Source organism: Squalius cephalus (genome assembly GCF_949319135.1).
Source record: "Squalius cephalus genome assembly, chromosome: 24".
Classification (NCBI taxonomy): Eukaryota; Metazoa; Chordata; class Actinopteri; order Cypriniformes; family Leuciscidae; genus Squalius; species Squalius cephalus.
Window position 1 is genome coordinate 26,668,320 of NC_137145.1, and position 27,865 is coordinate 26,696,184.

A 27,865-nucleotide genomic window follows, 5' to 3' on the forward strand; every position below is an offset into this window, starting at 1 on the left:
ATCCATTATAAAAGTGCATCTATCCATCAAAAGTGCATCTATCATTATAAAAGTGCATCTATCCATTATAAAAGTGCATCTATCCATTATAAAAGTCCATCTATCCATTATAAAAATGCATCTATCCATTATAAAAGTCCATCTCTCCATTCTAAAAGTCCATCTCATAATCATAAAAGTGCATTTATCCGTTATAAAAGTACATATATCCATCATAAAAGTGCATCTGTCCATCATAAAAGTGCATCTATCATCATAAAAGTCCATCTATCCATTCTAAAAGTCCATCTCTCCATTATAAAAGTGCATCTATCCATTATAAAAGTGCATCTGTCCATTATAAAAGTGCATCTCTTCATCATAAAAGTGCATGTCTTCATGTTCATTTTATGAAGTATACTTAAGTAATTTTCAAGTATATTTTTAAGTATACTTTATGTAGTAAGTATACTAATATCAATGTGTACTTGTAGTAAAATTGTGTACTATTTCAATACTGCTTGGGACTAAATTGGCTCACTTTTAGTATTTTTAGTATTTGTAAGAGTAGTAAACTAAGTACACAACTAGGTTTCTAATTTGTAATGCATCTGTACTACAAGTGAACTTATAAGTAAACTAGCAGTTTACTGTTTTAATACAAGTAGTACATTTTTTAGTTTATGAAAGTACACACTGATGTGTACTCTCAGTAAACTACTAGTATATGTATATGAAAAAACTATGTAAAAAAGTATATTTAATTGACTACTCAATCAAAAGAGTTAACACAACTACAAGACAAGTATACTTTGAATTCTTAATTATTCTTTTAAGCAGGGTTCACCAATCTTGATCCTGGAGGGCTGCTGTTCTGCAGAGTTTAGCTCCAACCCCAATTAAACACACCTGAACCAGCTAATCAAGGTCTCACTAGGCATACTAGAAACTTTCAAACAGGTGTGTTGGAGCCGGTTGGAGCTAAACTCTGCAGGACAGCGGCCCTCCAGGACCGAGATTGGTGAACCCTGCTTTTTAAGTATATCTGGATCAAAAGACTGAGTTCAAGTACAGGCCAAATATACCTGGGCCCGTATTCATAAAGAATCTTAATGCAAAGAGTAGCTCCTAGTGACAAAATTCTAAGAAAATTCTTAGAAATGTGGCTGTTTACTCTTAAAATTAAAGAAAACATCCCAGTAAAGAAAAAAGTAATTCAGAAAGCATCTTAACCCTTAGGTCATCTTAACCCTTAGGCATCTTAACCTCTTAAGGTCAAAATTGTTAGGAGCACGGACGAGGACTTTTAAGAGGCTTAAGAGTTTCTTCAGCAGAGGAGAACATGGCAGAAAGAAGAAGGAGAAGAAATCTGTTGCAGACAATGGGTGACAGTGAGTTAATAAGACGCTATAGATTAGATCGTGCAGGGATCATGTTTGTGACTGATCTTAGAGACGCGCTAACATCTCCGACAGCGCAGAAATGCAATAGTGCCAGAAATTAAAGTAATCACTACATTACGATATTTGGCAACTGGGAAAATGCAACAATGCAGCAGTGTGTAATGTACACAGTCGCATGTAATTTCAAAGTGAAGGCTTAGAATAGACACTATACTTAAAATCACTATTTTTTTCCTTCTTGGACTACCAGCCAATCACAGTCTTCAAAAGATTGTGTCATACATAGCAACGGGGTCAGCCCCGCCTCCTCACTAAGATGAAAGTTTTTGTCTTTTCCTTGCTCAGAGTTGCTCTCAGATTGGCCCCGAATCGCTCTTAAGCTAAGACTCCTACGTAAAAAATTTTAAAGGAGAACTCCGGTCAATTTTAACATTGAGCTCATTTTTTTGTAAATTTGGAGTGCTGTCAATACAGAGAACAACGACAAAAATCAGTGTTGCCTACACCATGTTATACTCTTTTTAAAATTTGCACCCTGTTGACTTCAATGGGGCAAGTTTTAAACCTGCTTTTAGCCTCTTAACATCCTTGATGTGTCATTACAAGTGCACAGCCACGTGAGTGATTCCTTCAGAGTGAACGCGGGTCAATCTGACTGCAGTAGATGTGAAAGATATGGATAAAAATGATAATAATTCAGCCACCGCTCACATGGGCACTTGTAATGACACATCAAGGATGTTAAGAGGCTAAAAGCAGGTTTAAAACTTGCCCTATTGAAGTCAACAGGGTGCAAATTTTAAAAAGAGGATAACACGGTGTAGGCAACACCGATTTTTGTCGTTGTTCTCTGTACTGACAGCACTCCAAATTTACAAAAAAATGAGCTCAATGTTAAAATTGACCGGAGTTCTCCTTTAAGCTAAATTAAGAGTTTTCTGAGAGGATTCTTAGAATCTTTTTGAATACGGGCCCTGGACTTTTCTCTTAGTATAAATCAAGTACACTGAAGTGTAATTTTAAGTATATTTCTGAGAAGTACATAAAATGTAGACTGAAAGTATACTTTCTTATTTTAAGTTTAAAAGAAGTATACTAAGTGTGAAAAACACCAAGCTTACATTAGCTACTGCTACTATTCCCCACCAATTCACAAGCACAAGAGAAAAAGTATTTTGTACTTACATTTAATACCCCTGGAACTCAATGGAAGTTGATTGAAGATGGTATATTTGGTAGTGTTGTTATAACCAGTCAACTGAACCAACAATCTTTTCACAAAACTGACAAAACCTTGTCAAAATCCATCAACATTCAGTGCATGAGCTACTTTCTGACATTCTAACTGAAAGTGGGTGAATATCAAAATACATGATAGAAACATTTTGTTACACCAATTACAAGTGTTTTTATTACAACATTTGGCCCTGGACAAGGGTATTCTATTTGTCCATTCTATTGGCTCTATTCTAATTTGAAGACTTGTGCTGGCTGCACAAGTCTAATTTAAGGCTCTCACAAATAAATAGTATGGGTATATTATACATTTTCTGAGTCATCAGAGTGCCTTGAGTATTGAAGTTGTTGAGTTTTGTGTCCGTGGTGTTCTTTCATACCACAGGGATAAAATAAAGCATACAGTGTTAGGCGGAAATTGTGAAAAAATGTGTGTTATTTCTGGTTTAAAGAAGTCATGTGACCTCTGTGTTTGGCAGACAGATTCAGTACTGGGCTTAAATGAAAGCCTAAAAGGTCCCCTTTCCAGCGATACCAAGCACCATATTATAGAATATTGACAATATCCCTAGCATGAGCCTAAACCAGATATACACCAGATTTCAAAAACGGAATTTATCTTAGGGGGTTAGTAACTTCATGAGCTGAAAAAAGTGATTTCACTACCATCCCTGCACTGCTATCATGATTTTTCTAATACTAGGGGTGTATACCTTGCCAAATAACAATGATAGCATTTTTCCCCCCGATGATACCGATCAACCCCCCTGGCTCATGGACTACATGTCTTTCGGAATTTTGAGAGTAGCCTACAATTCTATTGTGGTTCTGAGCCTGCTGATCAACTATTAGTGAAATCATCACAGATCCATTGATTTTGGTTGGATTTTTATGATTTTTTCTGTGGAATGAGTATACTGTTTGGTGAAAAGAATGGCATATTGACTGATGTCATAACTTGGGGGAATAGTTGATTGCCAATGAAGTAAAGATGAAAATATTGGAAAAAAGTGAGAAAACGCCTAATTTTTTGCATTAAATTGATGCAAAATCATGTAGAAATGTGTTTTAAGAGTTATTTTTTCAGTGGATGTTGTCAGCAAATGTGTTCTTTGTATCTGGAATGCATTTATTGACAGCCTACCAAACCCACTGAGGATTTGAGGAAAAAAATAATTTTTCACATTTTTCTGATAAAAAATAAAGGGTGCATACACTAAAATGGCCACAATTTTTTTTCGCGATATTTCCGGCAGAGCAGACCCTCCAATTATTGGTTCTTAGGGTCAAAGTTAACAGAAAAAACACAAATAAAAAGTATAACAGACCATGTCAGGTTCAACCCATTTTATTGAGCTTTTGAGACTTTGGCTCCCTGACTAAATAGAGTGGGACAGGGATGACGTCAGAACTCAGAAGTCTATTTTGCCGCTGGTTCCTTCGAGATTTTCCTATGGGGTCTTATAATGAGTTTTTTAATTTATGAGTGAAATAAATCCTGTGGTAAACTTAACTTGGCGATACTTTGACATTGTGTTCTACAGTGTAAACTGCACACACTCACATCCCAAGCTTTCTATCTAATTACTAATTAAATGCTTATTTATTCAAAAATAAACTGCTTCCGAATTCACATTTTCAATATGGGTGTGTTCAGTCAAGATACAATGTTTGAGTATCATTTGAATTTTAACGATTTCGATTCTGATTATCGATTCAGATTCTTATCGATTCCTAATTTCGATTACAATAAGGTAAAAAAAAAAAAAAAAAAACTTGGATATTATTTACATCTTATTGCAAAACGTTTAATTGTAGATGAATATCATAAACAAAAACTAACAGGCTAAAAGAACACTTACACAAGAAACGTTTGCCTGTGGTTTAAAAATATCATGGAAAAACAACTAGCCTAACTAATATAAATTTCAAGCATTATTAAAGATAAATAAGCACTCAGTTATTAAAAGAAAGAACAACAAAAAAATTAGCAATCGCAACAAATACAACTGAACAAATATACGATTGAAATAAACAGTTTTAAGGTTTTCAAGGATTCAGGTACAGAAAATAATCAAGTGAAAAATAACACTGAACTTAATAAATAAAATATACATTACAAATATATATATATATATATATATATATAGCTATATTGTTAAAATTCTGTTTCAAACTTGGACTCCTCATATGATGATTTTAATGAGAAGTCCACAAAAATAAGACAGAAATGTCAGTGGAAGTAAAAAGGTTAATCAGAATGGCAAAGGAAATGTCTTGATTGTGTGAGAAACAAATATATAATAAAAAATCACATCATAATGGTCAAGCAAAATAATGTATATGACTTCTTAAACTATAATAAAGTTGGTGCGATTGAAGCATTCTTTCTCCATATCTAGGTATTGAAGCTGAGCAGTAGCGGCACAGATAAGCAGCTTCTGGTCTTGGGAGAAGCTTTTGAACCAGGAAGTGACAAGAATCATTTCTGCCAACCTACAGATGTGGCCGTGGACCCTGTTACTGGAAACATCTTCGTCTCAGACGGATACTGCAATTCCAGGATCCTCAAATTCTCACCAGAGGGCAAATATATCTCACACTGGGGAGCAGGTACACGTTGCACATTATTTTATCAGACATGATATTACAGTGATACAAAACTTTTACAATTAACAATACTCTGATATTGCTGCTAGGTATGATACAGCTTAACTAGAATTGATTCAGTAAGGCGAACATCCAACACCTGGCTGATATTTCAGAACACTGTTTGGATAGTTTAGCTTCAAGACTTTATTAATAATCATTTTTTGCTGATGGCATAGGCTCCTCGGACAGAAAGCGGCGTTTCCCGTTCAGGATCCCGCACAGCCTGGCGTTCCTGCCGGATAAACGGGAGCTGTGTGTGGCCGATCGGGACAATGGACGGATTCAGTGCTTCATGGCAGAGACTGGCGAGTTTGTGAAGGAGATCAAAAAAGACGTGTTTGGAGGAGAAGTATTTGCCATCGCATATTCGCCTGTCCAAGGTATGCATGCAGAGAGCATGATAAATCAGATTTTTTTATTATTACGTTGTCATATAAATTTCAAGTTGAAATTAGACTGCAGCACCACAGGAATAGTTTGTCATAATGCACTCATGTCACACCTGTATAACTTTCTTCAGTGGAACACAAAAGGAGAAATTTAGGAAAAGCACAGACTTGTTGGAGTCTTGAGTCAAATTTCGAACTGTCTAGCTCTACCAAAATGGCAATGTTGCATTCATGATTCTGCCGTTAACTTTTGAACTGTGTGGTCTAGAAACATAATTTTTTCTGCTGATTCACCAAATCTGTGTCAGATTATTTTAACAGAATGCCGGAAAAGCTACAGGATTTTGATTAACCAAACCATATTGATAATTCCACTCAGGGAGTGCTTTGGCAAATTGGCACACAACTTTATATGTGTAAATGTCACAATGCCCTGACAATTTCCTATTAATTGGATGACCATGACACCTACTGGTTATTGCAGTTATTAGCAGTTGTGTTATGTTATGATTCTACATTAGGATTTTCATGGCTTTTCCTGAAATGATCACCAGGGATGCCATGTCCGGTTAAATGTTCATGTAACTGATCTGCTACTGTCATGCTTGCCCCCGTATTGCTGCTTGAAGCTTTATGTATCCCTTTACGTTCAGCAGAAGAAAGACTTTGGTATGACTTATGAGTAAATATAAATGAATGAATATTTGGATTTAATGTCATTCGTTTCATAAAGCTCAACAGCTCACTGAGCATCTCAAGCCTAACCATGTGAATTCACATGGCCTTTGATCTATAATGTGTTCAAAAACATACAAATCCTTCGACGACTGACGCTAAACCCAACTCAGTAGTAATGTAGGCTCTGCAGTCATGTTGCTCATGTGTTGTTGCAGGCGGTCTCATCTACGCGGTGAATGGAGAAGCTCCGTATGGGCAGGCTGCTCCTCTTCAAGGGTTTGTTATCAGTTATTCAACCAAGGAAATCCTGGATTCCTTCAGTCCAGACACACAGGTGCTGATTAAGAAATATTTACACAACCCTGCTGAGCACAACACAACATTCCTCAAAACACGCTTGAAGCGTTCTTCATGATAGGAGCAGTGATATTGCTGAGAGCTGGATGTTAGTTGTTAACAGCACATAGTAAAAACTCTTTCTGATCAATGTTGCCCAATAAAGAGTTCAATGGTAGCAGTGTTGCACAAATAGCTAACTTTGTTTCAAACCATTTCAACTCATTTGCCTTACAAAGTGCAGCCATTGATTACATGAATATTTGCATTAGATTACATGGGTGACGCTAGCGTGGAAATAAACACACAGCATGGAGACTGATCTTGTATGTGTATGTACAACTGCTACCTGCAACTCTTTTCATGTGGAGGTCAAAACGGTGCGCTACAGACGGTAGAGGCTTTAGCAGAAAATACAAGTTCAGATTAGATGCTGATGACACGTTATGTCTGCAAATAAGAGGATAAATTCATATAATTTATTGGTGGGGGGGGGAAAACGGTATGCAAAACAGATATACACACTTGCAAGAAAGAAGTAAAGCATGAGTCTAAATCAGGGATTCCCAAAGTGTGGTACGCGAGCTACCACCAGGGGGTGCGCGAGAGGAAAAATGTAATGGCGGTCTGTTTTTTTAAGTGGGATTTTTCCATACAATAAAAAAACATGAACAGTAAACATTTCCTTTGTAAATTCCTTTTCCTTTTATTTTAAATAAAAAAACTATAATTTATTAATTTTTGATAAAACAAATACATATGAAATGCACAACGACACACATAAAGTCGCTCACGCACATACAAGCAAACTCTATACGAGACCATATGAGACGCGCGCGCGCACACACAAACTCTCCACGCACATACTTATATGAAACGCGAGCACACACACACACAAACTCGCGCACATACACATACTCAATGTGACCCGAGCACACACACAAACTCTCCGCGCACATACTCATATGAGACGCGAGCACACACACACACAATACCATAAAGATGTGGAAAAGTCGATCAAAAGTATGGCTACATTTCTCCATGCTCGATGCCAACAGCGCGCGATTTGCGGTAAAATAATTGCTGCAAAGACCGGTACCACGACAGATATGATGAAGCCCTTGACAGTGCACGGAGTAAACATAATAGCAGAAAGTTGCTCCGTCTTCGACTGGTAAATGAAGATATACCTTGTTGATCACTCTGATAGTGTTTATATTGCAATAATGACCAACTGAATGTACACTGCCGTTCAAAAAATGTGTTGGTTAGTCAGATTTTTTTTTCAGTAAGGATCCATTAAAGTGATCAAAAGTGACCTTAAAACATGTCACATGTGTAATGTTACAAAATATTTCGTTTTTAAATAAAACTAAATTACGCGGCTGAAAATAACCGTGCTTTCTGTTACTTGAGCCTGTATCTGTCACTCGTCCTCTTAAAAGTGAAGCTTGTGCGTAGCTTTGTTGCATTATATTGAAACTTTGTTGATGTTGTTATTGTCATGCGTGTTCTGGTTATTTGCGCATGATTAAACATGAGTCTTTATATGGTGATAAAACAAAGCTTTGTTGCGTTATTTTTTTGAAGTGGGGATTGGGTGTGCGCCAACCCGGTTGGGACATAGAAGGGGGTGCGCAGGAAAAAAAGTTTGGGAACCGCTGGTCTAAATACACTCACCTAAAGGATTATTAGGAACACCTGTTCAATTTCTCATTAATGCAATTATCTAATCAACCAATCACATGGCAGTTGCTTCAATGCATTTAGGGGTATGGTCCTGGTCAAGACAATCTCCTGAACTCCAAACTGAATGTCAGAATGGGAAAGAAAGGTGATTTAAGCAATTTTGAGCGTGGCATGGTTGTTGGTGCCAGACGGGCCGGTCTGAGTATTTCGCAATCTGCTCAGTTACTGGGATTTTCACGCACAACCATTTCTAGGGTTTACAAAGAATGGTGTGAAAAGGGAAAAACATCCAGTATGCGGCAGTCCTGTGGGCGAAAATGCCTTGTTGATGCTAGAGGTCAGAGGAGAATGGGCCGACTGATTCAAGCTGATAGAAGAGCAACTTTGACTGAAATAACCACTCGTTACAATCGAGGTATGCAGCAAAGCATTTGTGAAGCCACAACATGCACAACCTTGAGGCGGATTGGCTACAACAGCAGAAGACCCCACCGGGTACCACTCATCTCCACTACAAATAGGAAAAAGAGGCTACAATTTGCACAAGCTCACCAAAATTGGACAGTTGAAGACTGGAAAAATGTTGCCTGGTCTGATGAGTCTCGATTTCTGTTGAGACATTCAGATGGTAGAGTCAGAATTTGGCGTAAACAGAATGAGAACATGGATCCATCATGCCTTGTTACCACTGTGCAGGCTGGTGGTGGTGGTGTAATGGTGTGGGGGATGTTTTCTTGGCACACTTTAGGCCCCTTAGTGCCAATTGGGCATCGTTTAAATGCCACGGCCTACCTGAGCATTGTTTCTGACCATGTCCATCCCTTTATGACCACCATGTACCCATCCTCTGATGGCTACTTCCAGCAGGATAATGCACCATGTCACAAAGCTCGAATCATTTCAAATTGGTTTCTTGAACATGACAATGAGTTCACTGTACTAAAATGGCCCCCACAGTCACCAGATCTCAACCCAATAGAGCATCTTTGGGATGTGGTGGAACGGGAGCTTCGTGCCCTGGATGTGCATCCCACAAATCTCCATCAACTGCAAGATGCTATCCTATCAATATGGACCAACATTTCTAAAGAATGCTTTCAGCACCTTGATGAATCAATGCCACGTAGAATTAAGGCAGTTCTGAAGGCGAAAGGGGGTCAAACACAGTATTAGTATGGTGTTCCTAATAATCCTTTAGGTGAGTGTATATACGAGTAAAACCATTATAGATCTAACTGTTGTGCCGTTTATCGCTCTGATCTTGTGCTTTTAGAGATTTGTTTAAATATCCTAAATCTCTTGAAACACCAGTATGAGATTTGTTTTCTGATCTGCTAATAATAGCATCCTCTTGCCTTCTCATTCTCATCAGACAGCGCTGTGGCTTCCTGTCTGGTTTAAAGGTGCAGTAAGCGATTTCTGAGAAACACTCTTGAAAGTGGATCGAACCGAGCAGCACAACACACTTGTAGCCAATCAACATTAGGGGGCGTTCCACACATGAGGGGGTGTGTCCACTCATCAGGGCGGAGGTGCCCGCGTTGCATTGGGGGCGGAGCTATAAAGATAGCTTTTGGATAGGGCGTGTGTTTTGGTGATTTCAAATATCAACAGCTTTTCTCAGAAATCACTTACTGCGCCTTTTTAACTTGTCTTTTTTGGGGATTTAAAGAAGAGTGATGATGATGTGTAATAAAGTATAAAGAAGTAGTGCTCACATCTTTCATTAGGATTTATTTTCATGCCAATAAGTAAATATCTTTAGAGTTTCTCTACTCTCTACGTCTTACATTCACATTTATTCGTTTAGTAGATGCTTTTGGCCACACCGATTTACAATATTCCGTATTGCTGCAACAAAATATAATGTCTTGTACTCTTGTTATGCATCTATTTACCCGTTCTTATATTTTGTTCTGACACCTGAAGTCTTTTCCTTCTTTTTTTCCTTCAGGAATTTAAATTACCACATGACATTGTTGTTACAGCAGATGGGAGCGTCTTTGTTGGAGACGCAGCATCAGATTCTGTAATGAAGTTTGTTCAGTCTTCAAGTAGGTTATAATATATATAAATATACTAATATGTGAACATAGCAGTATAACATTTCAAATAAAAATATGTACATGAGAAAAGCTATGCTTTTTGTCTGTTCTGACAACAAAAAAATGACGCTTGGAAGATTTTTTTCCTCATTTCAGAAGCAGAACATCGCTCCGTTAAAAAAGGTGGAATCGAGGTCCAAGAAATTGAAGGTAATGTCACATCACTGTGTCAGATTGTGTGATTTTGACTACTAATGTCATGTCGTGGACATGAAACATGTCAGACTACCCGTTGCTTCCCAACCAATCATCGCTAGCCATCTTTAACGATGTCATAGAGAAGGTGGAACTAGCATCTGACTTCCCAAAACAAGAGCATATACAAACAGTGGTTGTACTAGCCTAATGCTAATTCCAGTTCTCAGAGCAGAGAACTTTGTGAATAATTTGTTAATTAGTAAAGGTTCGATGTTACATTTAAGGGGTTTATATTTACCAATTGGAAATTTTAAACATTTCACGTGTATGGGCTTCTAAATTAAACTCTCATTTTGGTGCTGCCTTGCCTTTAAAACTTGAGAAAACACACTATTTGGGATTGGCCAAGACAGGCGGGAAACATATACACTGCATTAAGAAAGGCCTATGAGGTTCACCCCTGGTTTCACAGACAGGGCTTAAGACTAGTCCTAGACTAAAATGTAAGTCTGAGCTGTTTCCACTGAAATAAACTTGCACTGACTGATCTTAAAAATATATCAGTGCCTTTTTAGTTTTAAGATGCACATCGGTAATGTTTTTTTCTAAGCATGTTTATAAAAATTACTTAAATGTCCTAATTGATCTATGGTCTAATCCTGGCTTAGTCTAAGCCCTGTCTGTGAAACCGGGCCTTAGTGTACTTGCTCCATCACTGATGGTTGAAGGATGTGTTTGACATAAGGCTCAGAGGCACAGTATGCTCTTTGTGAAGGTTTCAGTGCTGCTCTTGAAATAATGATCTTAGTATGTCATCAATGAAGCAATGAAACCTTCACAAAGCGCATATTGTGCCTCTGAGCCTTATGTCAAACACATCCTGCAACCATCAATGATAGGACAGGTACACTGAACCTCATTTAACAGCACATAACCTTTCCAGTCTGGCTTTCGTCCGTTACACCGTACTGAAACAGCCCTGGTTAAGGCTCTTAATGATCTCCTCCTAGCTTCTGATTCTGGCGCTCTCCTTCTGCTAGACCTCAGCTTTTGACACTGTTAGTCCTGAGATACTCCTGTCACGGCTTTCAGCAACTGGAATTACTGGCGCAGCCTTTGACTGGTTTTCCTCAGGGAGGCAACAATTGGTATGACAGGGACAATGGTTTGACAGGGAGGCAACAATTTGTTATATACCAGAAGCACAAATCATCCACCAAATCCATCAGTTCTGGTGTCCCTCAGGGTTCTGTCTTAGGCCTTCTTCTTTTCACTATTTATGTTAGACAAATTATTAAACGCTATGGGTTTAACTTCCACTGTTATGCTGATGACATTCAGATGTATACCTCCCACCTCAGTGTTTCCTCTGCCTACTTTAACAACTTGCATCAAGGAACTCAAGCTTTGGCTTGAGGCAAATTACCTTAAATTTAACTCGGGTAAAACGGAGGTAATATTGATCGGCTCTAAATCTGTGGTATCTAAATTATCCGATCAACTGATAGATTTGGATATTGACTTGATAATGCCCTCTACGACATACGACTCTACGGCGCTCTCATTGAATCCACTCTTTCATTTAATGGTCACATTGGTAAAGTGGTAAAGACCGCTTTTTTCCACCTACGTAATCTTTCTCATATTCGATCTTCTCTTAGTCAGCAGGATGCATGAACCGTTATACAAGTATTTGTCACAGCTCAACTAGATTACACTCAATTCATGGCCAAAAATATCAAACGATTACAATATGTTCAAAACTCTGCAGCCCGCTTGATCTCTCACACAAGAAAGAATGAGCACATTACTCCAATCCTCTATCACCTTCATTGGCTTCCGGTTTATACTAATTCTAATTCTCACTTACAAAGCTCTCCATAACCTTGGTCCTACTTACTTATCAAGCATTTACCCTTCTCTCCTTCAAAAACTTTTTAAAAACACGTCTTTTCTCTGAATATTACTCTTCAGCAATTGTACCTTGTTATGGATATGATATTTGTTTGAATCCCTCTTTGTTTGTATCTTTAACATAACTTTGTAAGCGACTTCTGTATATTACTTTCTGCCCTTGGTATGTGTATTTTGCTTTGATGTTTATTTGGTTCTGTTCCTTAATCTATCTTCGTAAAGCGACCTTGGGTGTTGGAAAGGCGCTATATAAATAAACATTATTATTATTATTATTATTATTATTATTATTATTATTATTAGAAAAACTCCACGATTGATTCATGGGTGAAACTACCAAAAGCAGTCAAGAAAACGTCAGTCATATTTCACCTGTTTTCATAACAGTTAAGCATTCCCTCAAATCGGTAATCAATATTCCATTGGTTGTTATCTTGTTTTTTAGAAACAGAAACGTTTGTGCAGGCCAATCTGAAGCCCTTACCCAAGCTTCCGGCCCTGTCTCCGGTGGCCGCTGTGCAGAAGATGGAGGAGCCGGCGCAGAAAGCGCATCAGCAGCCGCTGGCAGCTCCTGAGGAGAATAAGGAGAAGGAGAAGCTCCCGAGCGTGGCCAATCAGAGCGCTCAGGGCGTGTCACCTGCTGTCATCACCACTCTACTGCTCATCCCATTGGTGGTGGTGATCGCCATCGGGGTCTTCATCCGCTGGAGGAAGGGCAGGATGTACAGTGGTAATTGTGGAATTTGTCCATGACAGTCTTGTTCATGCCATGTGTTGTATGTCGGATAGTTTTTGATCGATTTCTACTTTTAAGAAGATTGTCAAGTGAAGATGGAGCCATCAGGATCTACAGGTGGAATCTTGGGTAAAATCAGAGGTAAGAGAGACAGAGGGATTATTGACGTCATGGTCATCTTGCTTCTTAAACAGAAATGTGTATGTGTGTCGTAACCCTTTCTTGTGGCTGGTCTCTGGAGCCGGTTCAGTGCGGGACGAAACCATACGCCTGAAGTCAAATCTGATTTCACATCTCGACTTTGTGTTTCAGATATTTAAATGCATATAAATACTAGCAGAAAACATATATAGTTTCTAAAAAATACACACTTAAGTCTAGAGAAGCTGCAGTAACAATCAAGAAAATAACAATTTGGCAATGTGTTTGTCACATCGAACACATCATCATTATTTTAGTATCACTATTATAGTTTTTGTTAGTATTTTGAATTCGATTTTTTAATATTTTGTTTGCATTTAAAAAAAAAATTGTAGTTTTTTATGTCTATTCTGTTTTTATGAAGTTTTAGTTTAATTATTTTAGTACTTGAACTATACAAAAATAATAAATGTTGCCGTGCTAGCCCTAATAAAATATGTCGTTTTTTTTCCATATTTTTTGTGAGTTCTTATTTTATTTCAAATAATTAAAATGTTTTTTTTTAAGGTTTTCGTTAATGATAATAACCCTGGTGTAGATAACTATAATTTTTACCGTATTCTTCTCCAAGTTCACTGCTAATCAGTAAAGTATTTAGTTATATTACAAAATGTATCTTACTGTATTTATACAGACACTATTGGAAGAATTACACAGAATGTGAAAGTCAGAAAGTATTCAGACCCCTTAATTTTTGTTATATTACAGCCTTATGCTAAAATATTATTTTTTTTCAGTCGACACTGACTCCATACCACATAATGACAAAACAAAAAACAGATTTGTGATAACTTTACAAAATTAAAGAGATAGTTCTACTAAAAACATTTCTTCTGTCATCATTTTCTCACTCTCACGACATTCCAAACCCGTAAGACATCTTCGAAACACAAATCAAGATATTTTTTTATGAAATCATTGACACAAATCTCTGACGCTTTAAAACATTCATAAAGAGAACATAAAATAATTTGGTAACACTTTACTATAAGGTTCATTGGTTAACATTACCTTACCTTAGTTAACATGAACTAAGAATGAACAATACTTCTACAGCATTTATTAATCTTAGTTGATATTCATTTCAACATTTATTAATACATTATTAAAATCAAGAGTTGTATTTGTTAACATTAGTTAATGCACTGTGAACTCACATGAACAAACAATGAACAGCTGGATTTTTATTAACTAACATTAACAAAGATTAACTAATACAGTAACAAATGAATTGCTCTTTGTTAGTTCATGAAATGTATTTCAATTAATCATAAAATGGCCCTGATATGTCACTAGACATTAAGAAATCATGTTCATTTCAAATACTTATATCACTGACAACAGTAGTCCGGCCAGGATATTGTCATTATAAAAGTGAAGTTGCAGCCCTCAACTGATGTTGATGTTGTCATGTTGTGTTTTGGCCTGAAGCCCCACCCTCCACCTATCTACCAATCACGAAGTCAGTAGTGTTTCGGCATCCGGGTTGCCAGCTCTGCTCTAGTTACCACAGCTGTATACCACATTTGTATAGGAGATTCGTCACTTGCCATTGGAAGCTCCTTGTAGCAGCCTACGTTCCTGCTGGATCCTGCAGCCTAACTGGCAACCTCGAGTCAGGGGGGAGGGGGAGGGGATACACCGCTCTACAGTAGTTTGAAAGTGATTGCAGTACCAGTTTTGGCCACAATCTTACATACAGTTCCTTTAATACATTAACTAATGAACCTTATTGTAAAGTGTTACCAAGAATTCCATATGAATCGAGTGGTTTAATCTAAGTCTTCAGAAGATACATGATCGCTGTATATGGTGAACGGATTGAATTTAGGCTTTTATTCCCATATAAAGAGTGATCACTGCACATACACAGAGCGCATCAAACATGGTAAATGGAAGTTCAAACCAACGAGGTCCGGTAGTTCTTCCTCAACAGTTTAGTTTGTATGCTTAGATGCTGCAGGGCTTTTGAGTAACCCTCTTTCTCTGTCCTTCTCGTCCACAGGCAAAGCTGCAGGAGGCCTGAACTTGGGGAATTTCTTCGCCTCCCACAAAGGCTACACCCGGCACGGCTTCGACCGGCTCAGCACCGAAGGCAGCGACCTGGAGAAGGACGAGGAGGACGGGACCGACTCTGAGAATGAAGAGTACTCCGCTCCGCCACCCCCGGTGTCCTCGTCCTAAGCGCTGTCAGGACCGACTTTAAGCACCCCTGTAATCGTTTGTATCGGCTGCTGAAACATTTTATCTTCTGTGTGAAAACGTTCTCTTTGAGACCTACGACTGCCACTTTAATTTATGATTTTAAGGGACCACGTGGAGATACAAAGCACTGGTCATTTTGAGGATAAAGACAATTGATTATAATTTTTTAACAGGAGGGTAAACGTAGATTATTTATTTAGTTTTAATGATGAACAGCTAGTCAATCTCTTCCAATAATTTATCAATCTGATAGCAGTGCAATTAATATATAATTGATCCAGGCATTTCGTGTCATAAAATTTCTGTATGTTTGTGCCTTTTACGTGTTTCGCCTTCCGCAGCACCTATATATTACTACAGATGTGCCACATATTTAAGAGCTGCTACTGTCACCTGTGATTTGAATTCGGTTTTTTTGCATCGCATAAAAGAATACGAAAAAAAGATGACTACATATATTTAAGGCTGTATTTGCTACATTTTCAAAGCTAATGTGAGATGTGTCTGATATTTGTTGTGATAATGAGGTTTTATTGCAAGAAAACTATTTTCAGTAACAATGTTATTTGTGTAATAAAGTGTCTGCAAAGCATCACTTCTTTCTACCAGTTGTATAAAGTTTCCTAAATGTATATTGAGAATCAATTTTAGAAAATTCACACTGCACTACACTATAGTGTTAATGATTTTTAATGAAAATCTGCATTTATTGCAACATAACAGGCACAGGATGATGTTGGTGCATCATTCAATATATTGTTACAGGAAATAAATGGAAACATTTGCTAATTTACTTTGAAAGAAAAGGCACCATTGATTGATTCTTGTAAAATACTAAATCAGATATTCTATGTATAGTTTGATACTTTAAAAACAGTGTCAAATAGCCTGTTAATAGCCTATTATGAAGACTAAAGAATTTACTATAGGTAACAGAATCAAAAACAAGACAGTTCTGAGTGGGTCATCTTACCCCCAAGGATCTAACTCCAAATTTTCACACCAAAACAAAAATCGAAAAAGTTTTCCCCCTGCAAATCCCCATTGAAAACAAATATAAATTCACAGATCACTCTTTTCAACAAAAAAAAAGATCAGTGAACGGCAAAACTGATCCGGTGTAATGAATCTCTATCTTAACACCAATGCTGGTGTTAAGATAGAAAGTCTAAATTAACAACCATTCAATAAATGTGTTGAAATTGGTGACATATACTGTATGGACAGAAGAAAAGTTGGAAGGACATCTCACACAATCTTACCTCACTAATAGTTATTCACTCAAAATATGAAGACCTGTTTCAATTCTGACTGTCACTACGGTCTAAATCAGGGGAGCCATGCACAGTCCTGCAGAGTTTAGTACTGAACCTGCTCCAACACACACACACACACACACACACACACACACACACACACACACACACACACACACACACACACACACACACACACACACACACACACACACACACACACACACACACACACCTGTAGTTCTCAATAATGCTGAAGGACTGGATTAGATGATACAGACACAGTGATAACAGGAAAATAATGATCAATGATGCAAACAAAGCTCAGTTCAGCTGTAAAGCAGCTCTAAAAAGACAAAAGAGTCATTGTTCAGTGTTGATTCAGGACATTGTGAAGATCATCAATTATGAAATGAGTTCATTTCATCTATAAAGCATCTCTGGAGAAAACAGCTCAGTTCAGTTCTCATCCAACAGTGTCAGTGCAGTCAGATCAATAATACTGTTGAATATTAAGTGTCCCTTAACTAAGCGAGCCAGAGGCGACAGTGGCAAGAACCCAAACTCCATCAGTGACAGAAATTAAGGAAGAAACCTTGGGAGAAACCAGTTCTCCTCTGGTCAAATTAACAAACATGATGTGATTTATTCCTGGCTGCATCACAAGTCAGATTGTGGATTTATATCATTTAGAATATTTCATCCAGACCCTTCTGCTTGAAGATGCTTTAGTGGGAGAAGGGGTACAACTCCCCCTGGTGCCTAATATTGACGTGCCACCTCAGCCTGGGCCCTGTCCCGGCTCCTGAAGCTCATGCGCCTCAGTGTCTGTTCTGACCTCAACCTGCCTGAAGACTTGCTCCAAAACTACACCAGTCTGTAGAAATGCAAGATCTGGCTAGGATCAGACTTGGACCAGACTTCTGCCGTGGGGCCATGGCCATCTCAGGCCTGGAGTCTGAAGCCAGTGCTGAAGCACTATCGTGTGCACCGAAACCCCTGTGGCGTGACTGTGGACCCACATATGCTATATAACCCCGGAGCCTTTGAGACCGGACCCCTGATCGAGTCCGGCAGCACAACACTCTGCAGTAAGACAGTGACACAGAGTCTAACTCCACACGAGAGAAGAGACGGCTCTTGTCCTTTGAACACAGACCTGATTTCACGAGCGGGCGTCAATACGTCCTTCAGTATTCGGATTCGGATGCCCTCAGTGCATTTCAGGACAGCCTCTGTGCATTTCGTGTGAGATGCACGGTGACAAGGAAAGCCCGAAGGGGAGTACCTTATACTAATATGCTCACCTCTCCAATCTCGGTAAAAGTGTGTGACGGAGGAGAATCGAGACATGAAAGTATGCATCCTTCGAAACAATCTTTTTGCTGAACGCACATTAACTCTTTCCCCGCCAACATTTAAAAAAAGTTGAAAGCATTTTTGATCATTTCCTCATTTCTATTTAATTTTTAATCAACTCTTGGATGTGGGTAAGTTTCATAACCAAAGCAACATTTTGAACAAAAAAAATCGAGTTTTTGTAAAAGACTGAATCCAGATTGGAATCAGAATGGTGATGAAAACACAGATGAGTGCCAACATCAACACCCCCAAAGCTTCACAGTCATTTCCTCTTCATGGGAAACATTTCATTCAGGAACATTAGGCAGTTTAGATTTATATGCAGTTGAATGTTTGATGATCACGTAAGCTTACATATGCGTGAACAATCTTCTATCAGTTGCTTCTGCTTCTTCATTGCTTGTTTTTGGATCTGGAGATTCTGTTCGTTCAGAAGAAGGAAAGCAGGAAAGCGCTCTCAAAGAACAAATCTGAATGTGAGATATTAGTTTATACTGTGTTTATACTTGTGTCCGGCCATTTCATTCAAGAACTCAAAAAAACATCTCTATGTTTGGCTACAATGTTCAACACTCATTGTAACTCAATGTAAACACATTGTAAATAGAAACTTTAGTACAATTTCAAATATAATTGAAGAACATTCCGATTTTATTTTCAAAAAATGTTCAAAGTATTAAATGGTAGTGTTTTTACAGGGGAGGGGGGGGGGGGGGGAACACATACGCAATACAGTAAAAAAGGAATATCAAATGCCACCCATCCATCCATCCACCCTTCCATCATCCACCCATCAATCCATCCATCCACCCATTCATACATCCATCCATTCATTCATCCATCCATCCATCCACCCATTCATACATCCATCCACCCACCCATCATCCACCCATTCATTCATCCATCCACCCATCAATCCATCCATCCATCCACCCATTCATACATTCATCCACCCACTCATTGATCCACTCATCAATCCATCCATCCACCCATTCATACATACATCCACCCATCTATCCATCCATCATCCACCCATCCATCATCCACCCGTTCATTCATCCATCCATCCACCCACCCATCAATCCATCCATCCACCCTTCCGTCCACCCATTCATACATACATCCACCCATTTATCTATCCATCTATCTATCCACCCATTCATACATCCACCCATTCATCCATCCATCCACCAATTCATCCATCCATCCATCTTCCACCCATCCATCAACCACACATTCATACATGCATCCACTCATCTATCCATCATCTACCTATCTATCCATCCATCATCCACCCATTCAAACATCTATCCACCCATCCATCCATCTATCCATCCACCCATTCATACATCTATCCACCCATCCATCCATCCATCCATCTATCATCCACCAATTCATCCATCCATCATCCACCCACCCATCATCCACCCATTCATACATCCATCCATCCATCCATCACCCATGCATCCATCCATCATCCACCCATTCATACATCCATCCATCCATCCATCACCCATCCATCCATCCATCCATCTATCATCCACCAATTCATCCATCCATCATCCACCCATCATCCACCCATTCATACATCCATCCATCCATACATCACCCATGCATCCATCCATCATCCACCCATTCATACATCCATCCATCCATCTATCACCCATCCATCCATCCATCCACCCATTCATACATCCATCCATCCATCCATCTATCCATCATCCACCCATTCATACATCTATTCATCCATCCATTCACCCACCCTTCCATCCATCCACCTATCCATTCATCCAACCATCCACCCATACATACATACATCCTGTAATTAGAGATGTGATATAGAATTAATCCTTACTTCATTATCATTTTAATCACTGTTAACAGAATGAAACTAATATAAAGGAGAGGGATCTTGTAAAATCAGATAATAAATTTGAAATGAAGGAACTAACTTCTATAGCTCCATAACCATGAGAAGCAGGTTTGTGTTTAAGGTTTTGAGAAAGTCAGTGATGGTTTCAAGAAATGTGTTTTAGCAATTCAGAAAAACTGTAACTCCTCATATAGACAGTAAGATATGTGTGTGTTTGTGTGTTTTTCAAACCACATTCAGAGAACCTCTGAATCTTCAAACAATCAAACAATTGCCTCAAAACCATTTTATCTGTGCTCAAAATCAAACGCTTTCAGATCGTACACACATCAGTCAATATATAAACACTACAGATCATTCATTAGACACTACATCAAAAAACACAGAATCCAAAGCATGCAGTTTCAGAAAAAAGTATATTGAACCAAAGTAAACAAATTTTGCAATTACGTAAAAATGTATAGTAATGACAAATTACAGTAGTAAGGTGAATAAATTGTATACTGTATACACTGCAAGTATAGTATTGTACTGAATATTGTATAGTAGGCCTATTGAATGTATGTATATTCAGCACTTGCATACTGTAACCCAACTGCAAAAGCCAAAAAGGTTACAGTAAAAAACTCTAAATGAAAAGCATGTTACAGTACACTCAGAAGAGATGTGCAACTGCAAAATCAAGGTCAGTGAGGGATTTATTCTGCTTCAGCATCACGTCTTCATGTTGGTCCAGCCTGAGGACTTTGTCCGGTAACACTTTATTTCGATAGTCCACTTTAGACATTCTACTAACTATAAGTAACTTTGGAGCTACATGTCACCTAACTGTAATTAGAGTATTAGTAGACTGTCTGCTTAATATCTGCTAACTCTTTATTGTGTTGGTCCCCCAACAGATATTCTACAGACTATAAGTCAACTTATTCTCCTAACCCGAACCCTAACACCTTACCCTAACCTAACAGTCTACTGAAAGTCTACTACAACCTACTAATAGTCTAATGACGGTTAGTTCACATGTAGTTGAAAAGTTACTTATAGTTAGTAGAATGTCTAAAGTGGACTATCGAAATAAAGTGTTACCCTTTGTCCACATCACAGACACTGTCATCTCTGCAAGGGAAAACCTTAAAGCCAGATCCAGCCTCGACAACATTCTCCACACCTTGCTCTTTCTTGTCCTCATCCTCTTCCTCCTTGTTCACCACCTCTTATACACATACATGCAGTGCAACATTTTGAGTCTGTTTTGGCACTCTGAACTGACTTGTATTTTGTACAGTTGGTTTGGTCATGTTCTGTAATGGGAACTATGTGTAAGCAGACTGTTGTACTGTAGTATGGATATATAATTGGGGACATGGGATTCTGAGTATCACAAGCATTCTTGGTTTCTATTGTGAATATACTGTAGATAACACAACAGAACATCATTAGAAATAAGTGTGAACAATTTTGAGTGTTTAACTTTTGCCTGCCTGTGTTTTAGCATTTTGAAACATAAATGCATCACAGTGTGAAATGTGTTTTAATGAGTGAGAATGTGTTTGGAGTTTTGCAAAAAGAGTGTAGGAGATTTGCAAACAGTGTTTTAACTAGGCTACCTGAACTTGTTTAATGTTTTACAGGAAGAGTGATTTATTCTACAAATCTGTTTAGGCTATTGAGAATGTGGTTCAGAGTGTTTAGTGTTTTAGCAATTCAGAAAAACTGTAATAAATTTATTCTGTGTTATTTCAGTGGAAAAAAATCAGCTGAATTAATGTAATTAAGAGAAAATAAGTAAATAAGAGACTGTAACATCTCACTTTTACTGATTTATCATGCAGCTCAAAGTATTACAGGTAAAATCTCTCTACAATCTATTCTGATTCATCAACACAGTTTTACTGATCCAACACAAACCCAAAACCAAGGATAGAGCGGCTGAGTGAATGTAGTCTGGACCGTGTGGATGAGGCTCATTGTGTCAGAGACGCTGTAGAAGGACAGAGTTCCTGCACTGTGATCAACACACACTCCTTTTCTACGACAGCTGATGGACTTTACAGGGAGTTCAGTCTTATTCCAGAATGAGTAACTGAGGAAGAGCAAAACAAACTTCTTCGTCTTCACCCTGTCCCTTCCTGCTGATGCTCTTATATGACACTGATATATACACATCCAACCCACTGCACTCATTCTCCCAGTAACAGCATCTTCCTGATCAGTTTCATCTCCTCAGCATCCCAGATAGCTTAGAAGAACTCGATATTTGCAACAGAAACTACTGACTCTCTCTTTTCCAGCACTTTAGACACAGTTGCTCCTTTGCGCTTAAAGAAGATTAAAGAAAATAGTCCAACGCCGTGGTACAACGAGCACACTCAGGCCCTTAAGAGAGCAGCCAGAAAAATGAAGCAGCTGGAATAAAACAAAACTAGAGGTTTTTCACATTTCGTGGAAAGAGAGCATGATTGCGTAAAGAAAGACCTTAACAACTGCTAGATCTGCTTATTTTTCGACTCTCTTTGAATAAACCAAACAGAACCCTAGGTATTTATTTGATACAGAGGCTAAATTAACAAGAAATTAAGCTTCAACTTCTGAAGTTTCCAAACAGCAGAGCAGTAATGGCTTTATGAACTTCTTTACTCGCAAGATTGATAATATTAGGGAGAAAATTATAACTATGCAACCGTCTACCACAGTATCGCATCAGACAGTGCATTGTAGTTTTCCATTCATTCGTTGCTATAGGAGAGGAAGAATTGTCTAAACTCGTTAAATCATCTAAATCAGGGATGGGCAACTTCAGAAAACCCTGAAAAAATTGCCTGCCTGTAATTTTCTAGTAATCCTGAGGACCTTGATTAGCTTGTTCAGGTGTGTTTGAGTAGGATTGAAGCTAAACTCTGTAGGACAGTGGCCCTCCAGGACCGAAGTTGCCCATCCCTGATCTAAATCAACAACATGTATGTTAGACCCTATACCGACTAAGCTACTGAAAGAGATGCTTCCAAAGGTCACAGATCCTCTTCTTAATATCATTAATTAATCTTTGTCATTAGGATATGTACTGAAAACTTTTAAGCTGGCTATTATTAAACCTCTTACTAAAAAACGCATCTTGATCCTAGAGAATTAATCAATTGCAGGCCGATCTCAAATCTACCCTTTCTGTCAAACATACTAGACAAGTATCCTCACAACTATGTTCCTTTTTTAGAAAGAAATGATACCTGCAAGGATTTCCAGTCAGTATTTAGATGGTATCATAGTACTGAGACTGCTCTCATTAGAGTCACAAATGATTTGCTCTTATCGTCGTGGTTGTTTCTCTCTATTATTGTTACTATATCTTAGTGCTGCATTTAATACAACTGACAACAACATTCTTTTGAATAGACTCGAAAATTATGTTGGCATTAGTGGAATTGCATTAGCATGGTTTAAATCATACTTATCTGACCGTTATCAGTTTGTAGAAGTAAATGAAGAGATGTCATATCGATCACAAGTTCAGTATGGAGTACCGCAAGGCTCAGTACTAGGACCGCTGGTGTTCACTCTCTACATTCTACCCTTCGGAGATATCATTAGAAAGCATGGCGTTAGTTTTCACTGTTATGCTGACGATACTCAGCTCTATATTTCTTCGCGCCCGAGGAAACTTACCAATTCACAAAATAAAACTCAGTGAATAGCTGATATTATTGGACAAAAAAAACATACTTACTTATTACGCACACAATAACCCATAATACTGTCTAAGACTTGATGGCTGTTCTGTCAAGTCTTCGTTGTCAGTTAGGAACCTGGGTGTGCTCTTTGATACCAATCTTTTATTTGAAAGCCGCATTTCTAGCATCTGTAAAACAGCATTCTTCCACCTTAAAAATACACGAGATTGCCAAATGTTTTGGAATGCCTGCCTTTACATGAACATGAAATTTGATGACATCCCATTCTTAATCCGTAGGGTTTAATATGGAGTTGGCCCACCCTTTGTAAAGCTTCAACTCTTCTGGGAAGGCTCCACAAGGTTTAGGAATGTGTTTATGGGAATTTTTGACCATTCTTCTAGAAATGCATTTGTGAGGTCAGGCACTGATGTTGGACGAGAAGGTCTGGCTCGCAGTCTCAACTCTAATTCATTCCAAAGGTGTTCTATCGGGTTGAGGTCAGGACCCTGTACAGGCCAGTCAAGTTCCTCCACACCAAACTCGCTCATCCATGTCTTAATGGACCTTGCTTTGTGCACTGGTGCGCAGTCATGTTGAAACAGGAACGGGCCATCCCCCAAACTGTTCCCACAAAGTTGGGAGCATGAAATTGTTCAAAATGTCTTGGTATGCTGAAGCATTAAGAGTTCCTTTCACTGGAACTAAGGGGCCAAGCCCAACCCCTGAAAGACAACCCCACACCATAATCCCCCCTCCACCAAACTTCACACTTGGCACAATGCAGTCAGGCAAGTACCATTCTACTGGCAACCTGACCAACCCCAGACTCGTCCATTGGATTGCCAGACAGATAAGCATGATTCATCACTCCAGAGAACACGTCTCCACCACTCTAGAGTCCAGTGACGGTGTGCTATACACCACTACATCCGACGCTTTGCATTGCACTTGGTGATGTAAGGCTTGGATGCAGCTGCTCGGCCATGGAAACCCATTCCATGAGGCTCTCTACACACTGTTCTTGAGCTAATCTGAAGGCCACGCGAAGTTTGAAGGTCTGTAGCTATTGACTCTGCAGAAAGTTAGCGACTTTGGCGCACTGTGCGTCTCAGCATGTGCTGACCCCGCTCTGTGATTTTACGTGGCCTACCACTTCATGGCTGAGTTGCTGTTGTTCCCAATTGCTTCCACTTTGTTATAATACCACTAACAGTTGACCATGGAATATTTAATAGTGAGGAAATTTCACAAACGGACTTATTGCACAGGTAGCAACCTGAAGTTGAGCTCCTGAGAGCAACCCATTCTTTCACAAATGTTTGTGGAAGTAGTCTGCATGCCTGTGTGCTTAACTGTGGCCATAGAAGGTATTGGAACACCTGAATTCAATGATTTGGAGGGGTGTCCCAATACCTTTGCCAATATAGTGTATATCTAAATTACGACATATGCTCTAAATGCCAAATGTGGAAAAGTTAGTTCATGCGTTCATGACCTCAACGCTGGTTTATTGTAATGCTCTACTGGGCCCTGCACGCTTAATAAACAAACTACAGTTGCTCCAAAACGCAACAGACAGAGTTCAGTCAGGACCACTTTGAGAATGAAATTTATTGACAATCTTTGGATTTGGCAAGAAGCTTAGGCTCTAAGGTGCTCGAGCTGCCATACTAGATAGCTTTGAGATACATCCTTGAGACACAAATCCCCCGAGCCTTTTAATAACCAAATGTTTCTTAGCATATGTTTACAGAAGGAGATACAATGATTACGTACATAGTTTCTATACAGAATCCAATGCTCTATTATGAAGATGCTAGGAGGTGAAGGGGTGGAGGTGGGTGTAAATGTCTGTGCGACAGACTGCAGAGCATTTGTTGAATGAGCTTAAATACTATAGTTGATAAGAGTAGGTGGAGTAACTAATCAGCTGAGCGTCCGCTGATATTGTTTAGCGATCAGTGGTCTGCCTGAACTACGCTTAAATTCCATTCGATCACTCAAGCTCAATTTCTTACTAGAACCAGGAAATATGACCATATTAGCCTGGTTCTGTCAACACTGCATTGGCTCCCTATTAAACATCATATACATTTTTAAATCTTGCTGATTACTTACAAAGCACTGAATGGTTTAGCTTCCCAGTACCCCAGTATGATAATACCTAGAATATCATAATCAACTGCAGGACTGAACTCAGAAAAGGACTGAAATCAGAACTCCTTCTCCTAAGCCCCTTTCACAGTGAGATTCCGGAAAATACACGGATAAAGTGACCTGGGACTTGACCCGGGTTCTTTTGATTTTGGTTCATTCACACTGCCAGTGTTTTTCCAGAATCACAGAGTGCGTTCACACACAACCCGTAAAAATCCCGTAAAGACACGTGACATCGATGTGACTTTAATGTCTCAGCAGCGTCTTAAGTTTGCTTATGAGCTGCGATTTCTCTCTCTCGCTTAAACTACGCTTGTGCATTTTTTTCTCTGATTCGATCATAAACTTGCGCATTACATACCGTTTCACAGCTGGCGAACGATCCTGGCTTCAGCGTCATCACTACGACACGGCATTATTACGGCTTTTGTTCACACAGCGCGCGTTCCGGGACTGAACATGACAATGTTACTAGGTCCCCAACCCGGCATCGATCCCGGAATAAATCCCGGGTCGTGTTTGCGTTCACACAGAAGGCACTCTGGCAATTTGCCGGCAATTTCCCGGGTTCAAAGTGCTGTGTGAAAGGGGCTCTATTTAGCAGCTAAACTCTGGAACAGTTTTCTTAGCATTGTTCGAGAAGCAGACACACTCGGCCAGTTTAAATCTAGACTAAAAACACATCTCTTTAACCTGGCACACACATAGAACATAATCAATTTCTATGGTTCAAATCAGTTAAATGTTTGTTAGGTTACATAAGCTAGGTCAGCCAGAACCGGGAACACTTCCTATAACATTAAATGTATCTACGCTAATATTAGTCTCTCTGTTTATTCCGAGGTTTACTGTAGTCAGCCGGATCCGAGCCGTATCCAGATCAGATGGCTGACCTGCGCCTAGACACGACCACAACACATGATGTAGTCAGCTGGATCCAGGCCGTATCCAGATCAGATGGTGGACCTGCGCCTAGACACGACCACAACGCATGATGTAGTCAGCCGTATCCAGGCCGTATCCAGATCAGATGGTGGACCTGCGCCTAGACACGACCACAACGCATTATGTAGTCAGCCGGATCCGGGCCATATCCAGATCGGATGGTGGACCTGCGCCTAGACACGACCACAACGCATGATGTAGTCAGCTGGATCCAGGCCGTATCCAGATCAGATGGTGGACCTGCGCCTAGACACGACCACAACGCATGATGTAGTCAGCCGTATCCAGGCCGTATCCAGATCAGATGGTGGACCTGCGCCTAGACACGACCACAACGCATTATGTAGTCAGCCGGATCCGGGCCATATCCAGATCGGATGGTGGACCTGCGCCTAGACACGACCACAACGCATGATGTAGTCAGCCGGATCCGGGCCGTATCCAGATCGGATGGTGGACCTGCGCCTAGACACGACCACAACGCATGATGTAGTCAGCCGGATCCGGGCCGTATCCAGATCGGATGGTGGACCTGCGCCTAGACACGACCACAACGCATGATGTAGTCAGCAGGATCCGGGCCGTATCCAGATCGGATGGTGGACCTGCGCCTAGACACGACCACAACGCATGATGTAGTCAGCCGGATCTGGGCCGTATCCAGATCAGATGGTGGACCTGCGCCTACACACGACCACAACGCATGATGTAGTCAGCCGGATCCAGGCCGTATCCAGATCTGACTTCTGACCTGTAATGCTGCCTGAATCATAAACACACACTACTCGTTCGTTGGCCAGAGGAGAACTGGCCCCCGACTGAGCCTGGTTTCTCCCAAGGTTTTTTCTCCATTCTGTCACCTGATGGAGTTTTTGTTCTTTGCCACTTTTGCCTTTGGCTTGCTTAGTTGGGGACCCTTAATATTCAACAATATTATTGATCT

The 27,865-nt window shown here is 39.5% G+C and overlaps 1 protein-coding gene across 10 annotated transcripts in view; it reads left to right on the forward strand.

Moving 5' to 3' along the window:
• The window catches only part of pam (peptidylglycine alpha-amidating monooxygenase), a 65,628-nt gene extending 49,375 nt beyond the window's left edge, over positions 1–16,253 (forward strand). For 6 of the 10 annotated variants that reach the window (XM_079862179.1, XM_079862174.1, XM_079862172.1 and 3 more), the window contains 8 exons: positions 5,021–5,231; positions 5,447–5,650; positions 6,553–6,671; positions 10,317–10,416; positions 10,564–10,617; positions 12,965–13,249; positions 13,337–13,396; positions 15,462–16,253. In XM_079862179.1, the coding sequence (XP_079718305.1) occupies positions 5,021–5,231; positions 5,447–5,650; positions 6,553–6,671; positions 10,317–10,416; positions 10,564–10,617; positions 12,965–13,249; positions 13,337–13,396; positions 15,462–15,640 (1,212 nt within the window). In that variant the 3' untranslated portion in view covers positions 15,641–16,253. Of the gene's footprint in view, positions 1–5,020; positions 5,232–5,446; positions 5,651–6,552; positions 6,672–10,316; positions 10,417–10,563; positions 10,618–12,964; positions 13,250–13,333; positions 13,397–15,461 lie in introns of all 10 variants that reach the window. The other 4 variants (XM_079862173.1, XM_079862177.1, XM_079862178.1 and 1 more) reach the window with 1 other exon arrangement.
• Positions 16,254–27,865: the final 11,612 nt, after the last annotated feature.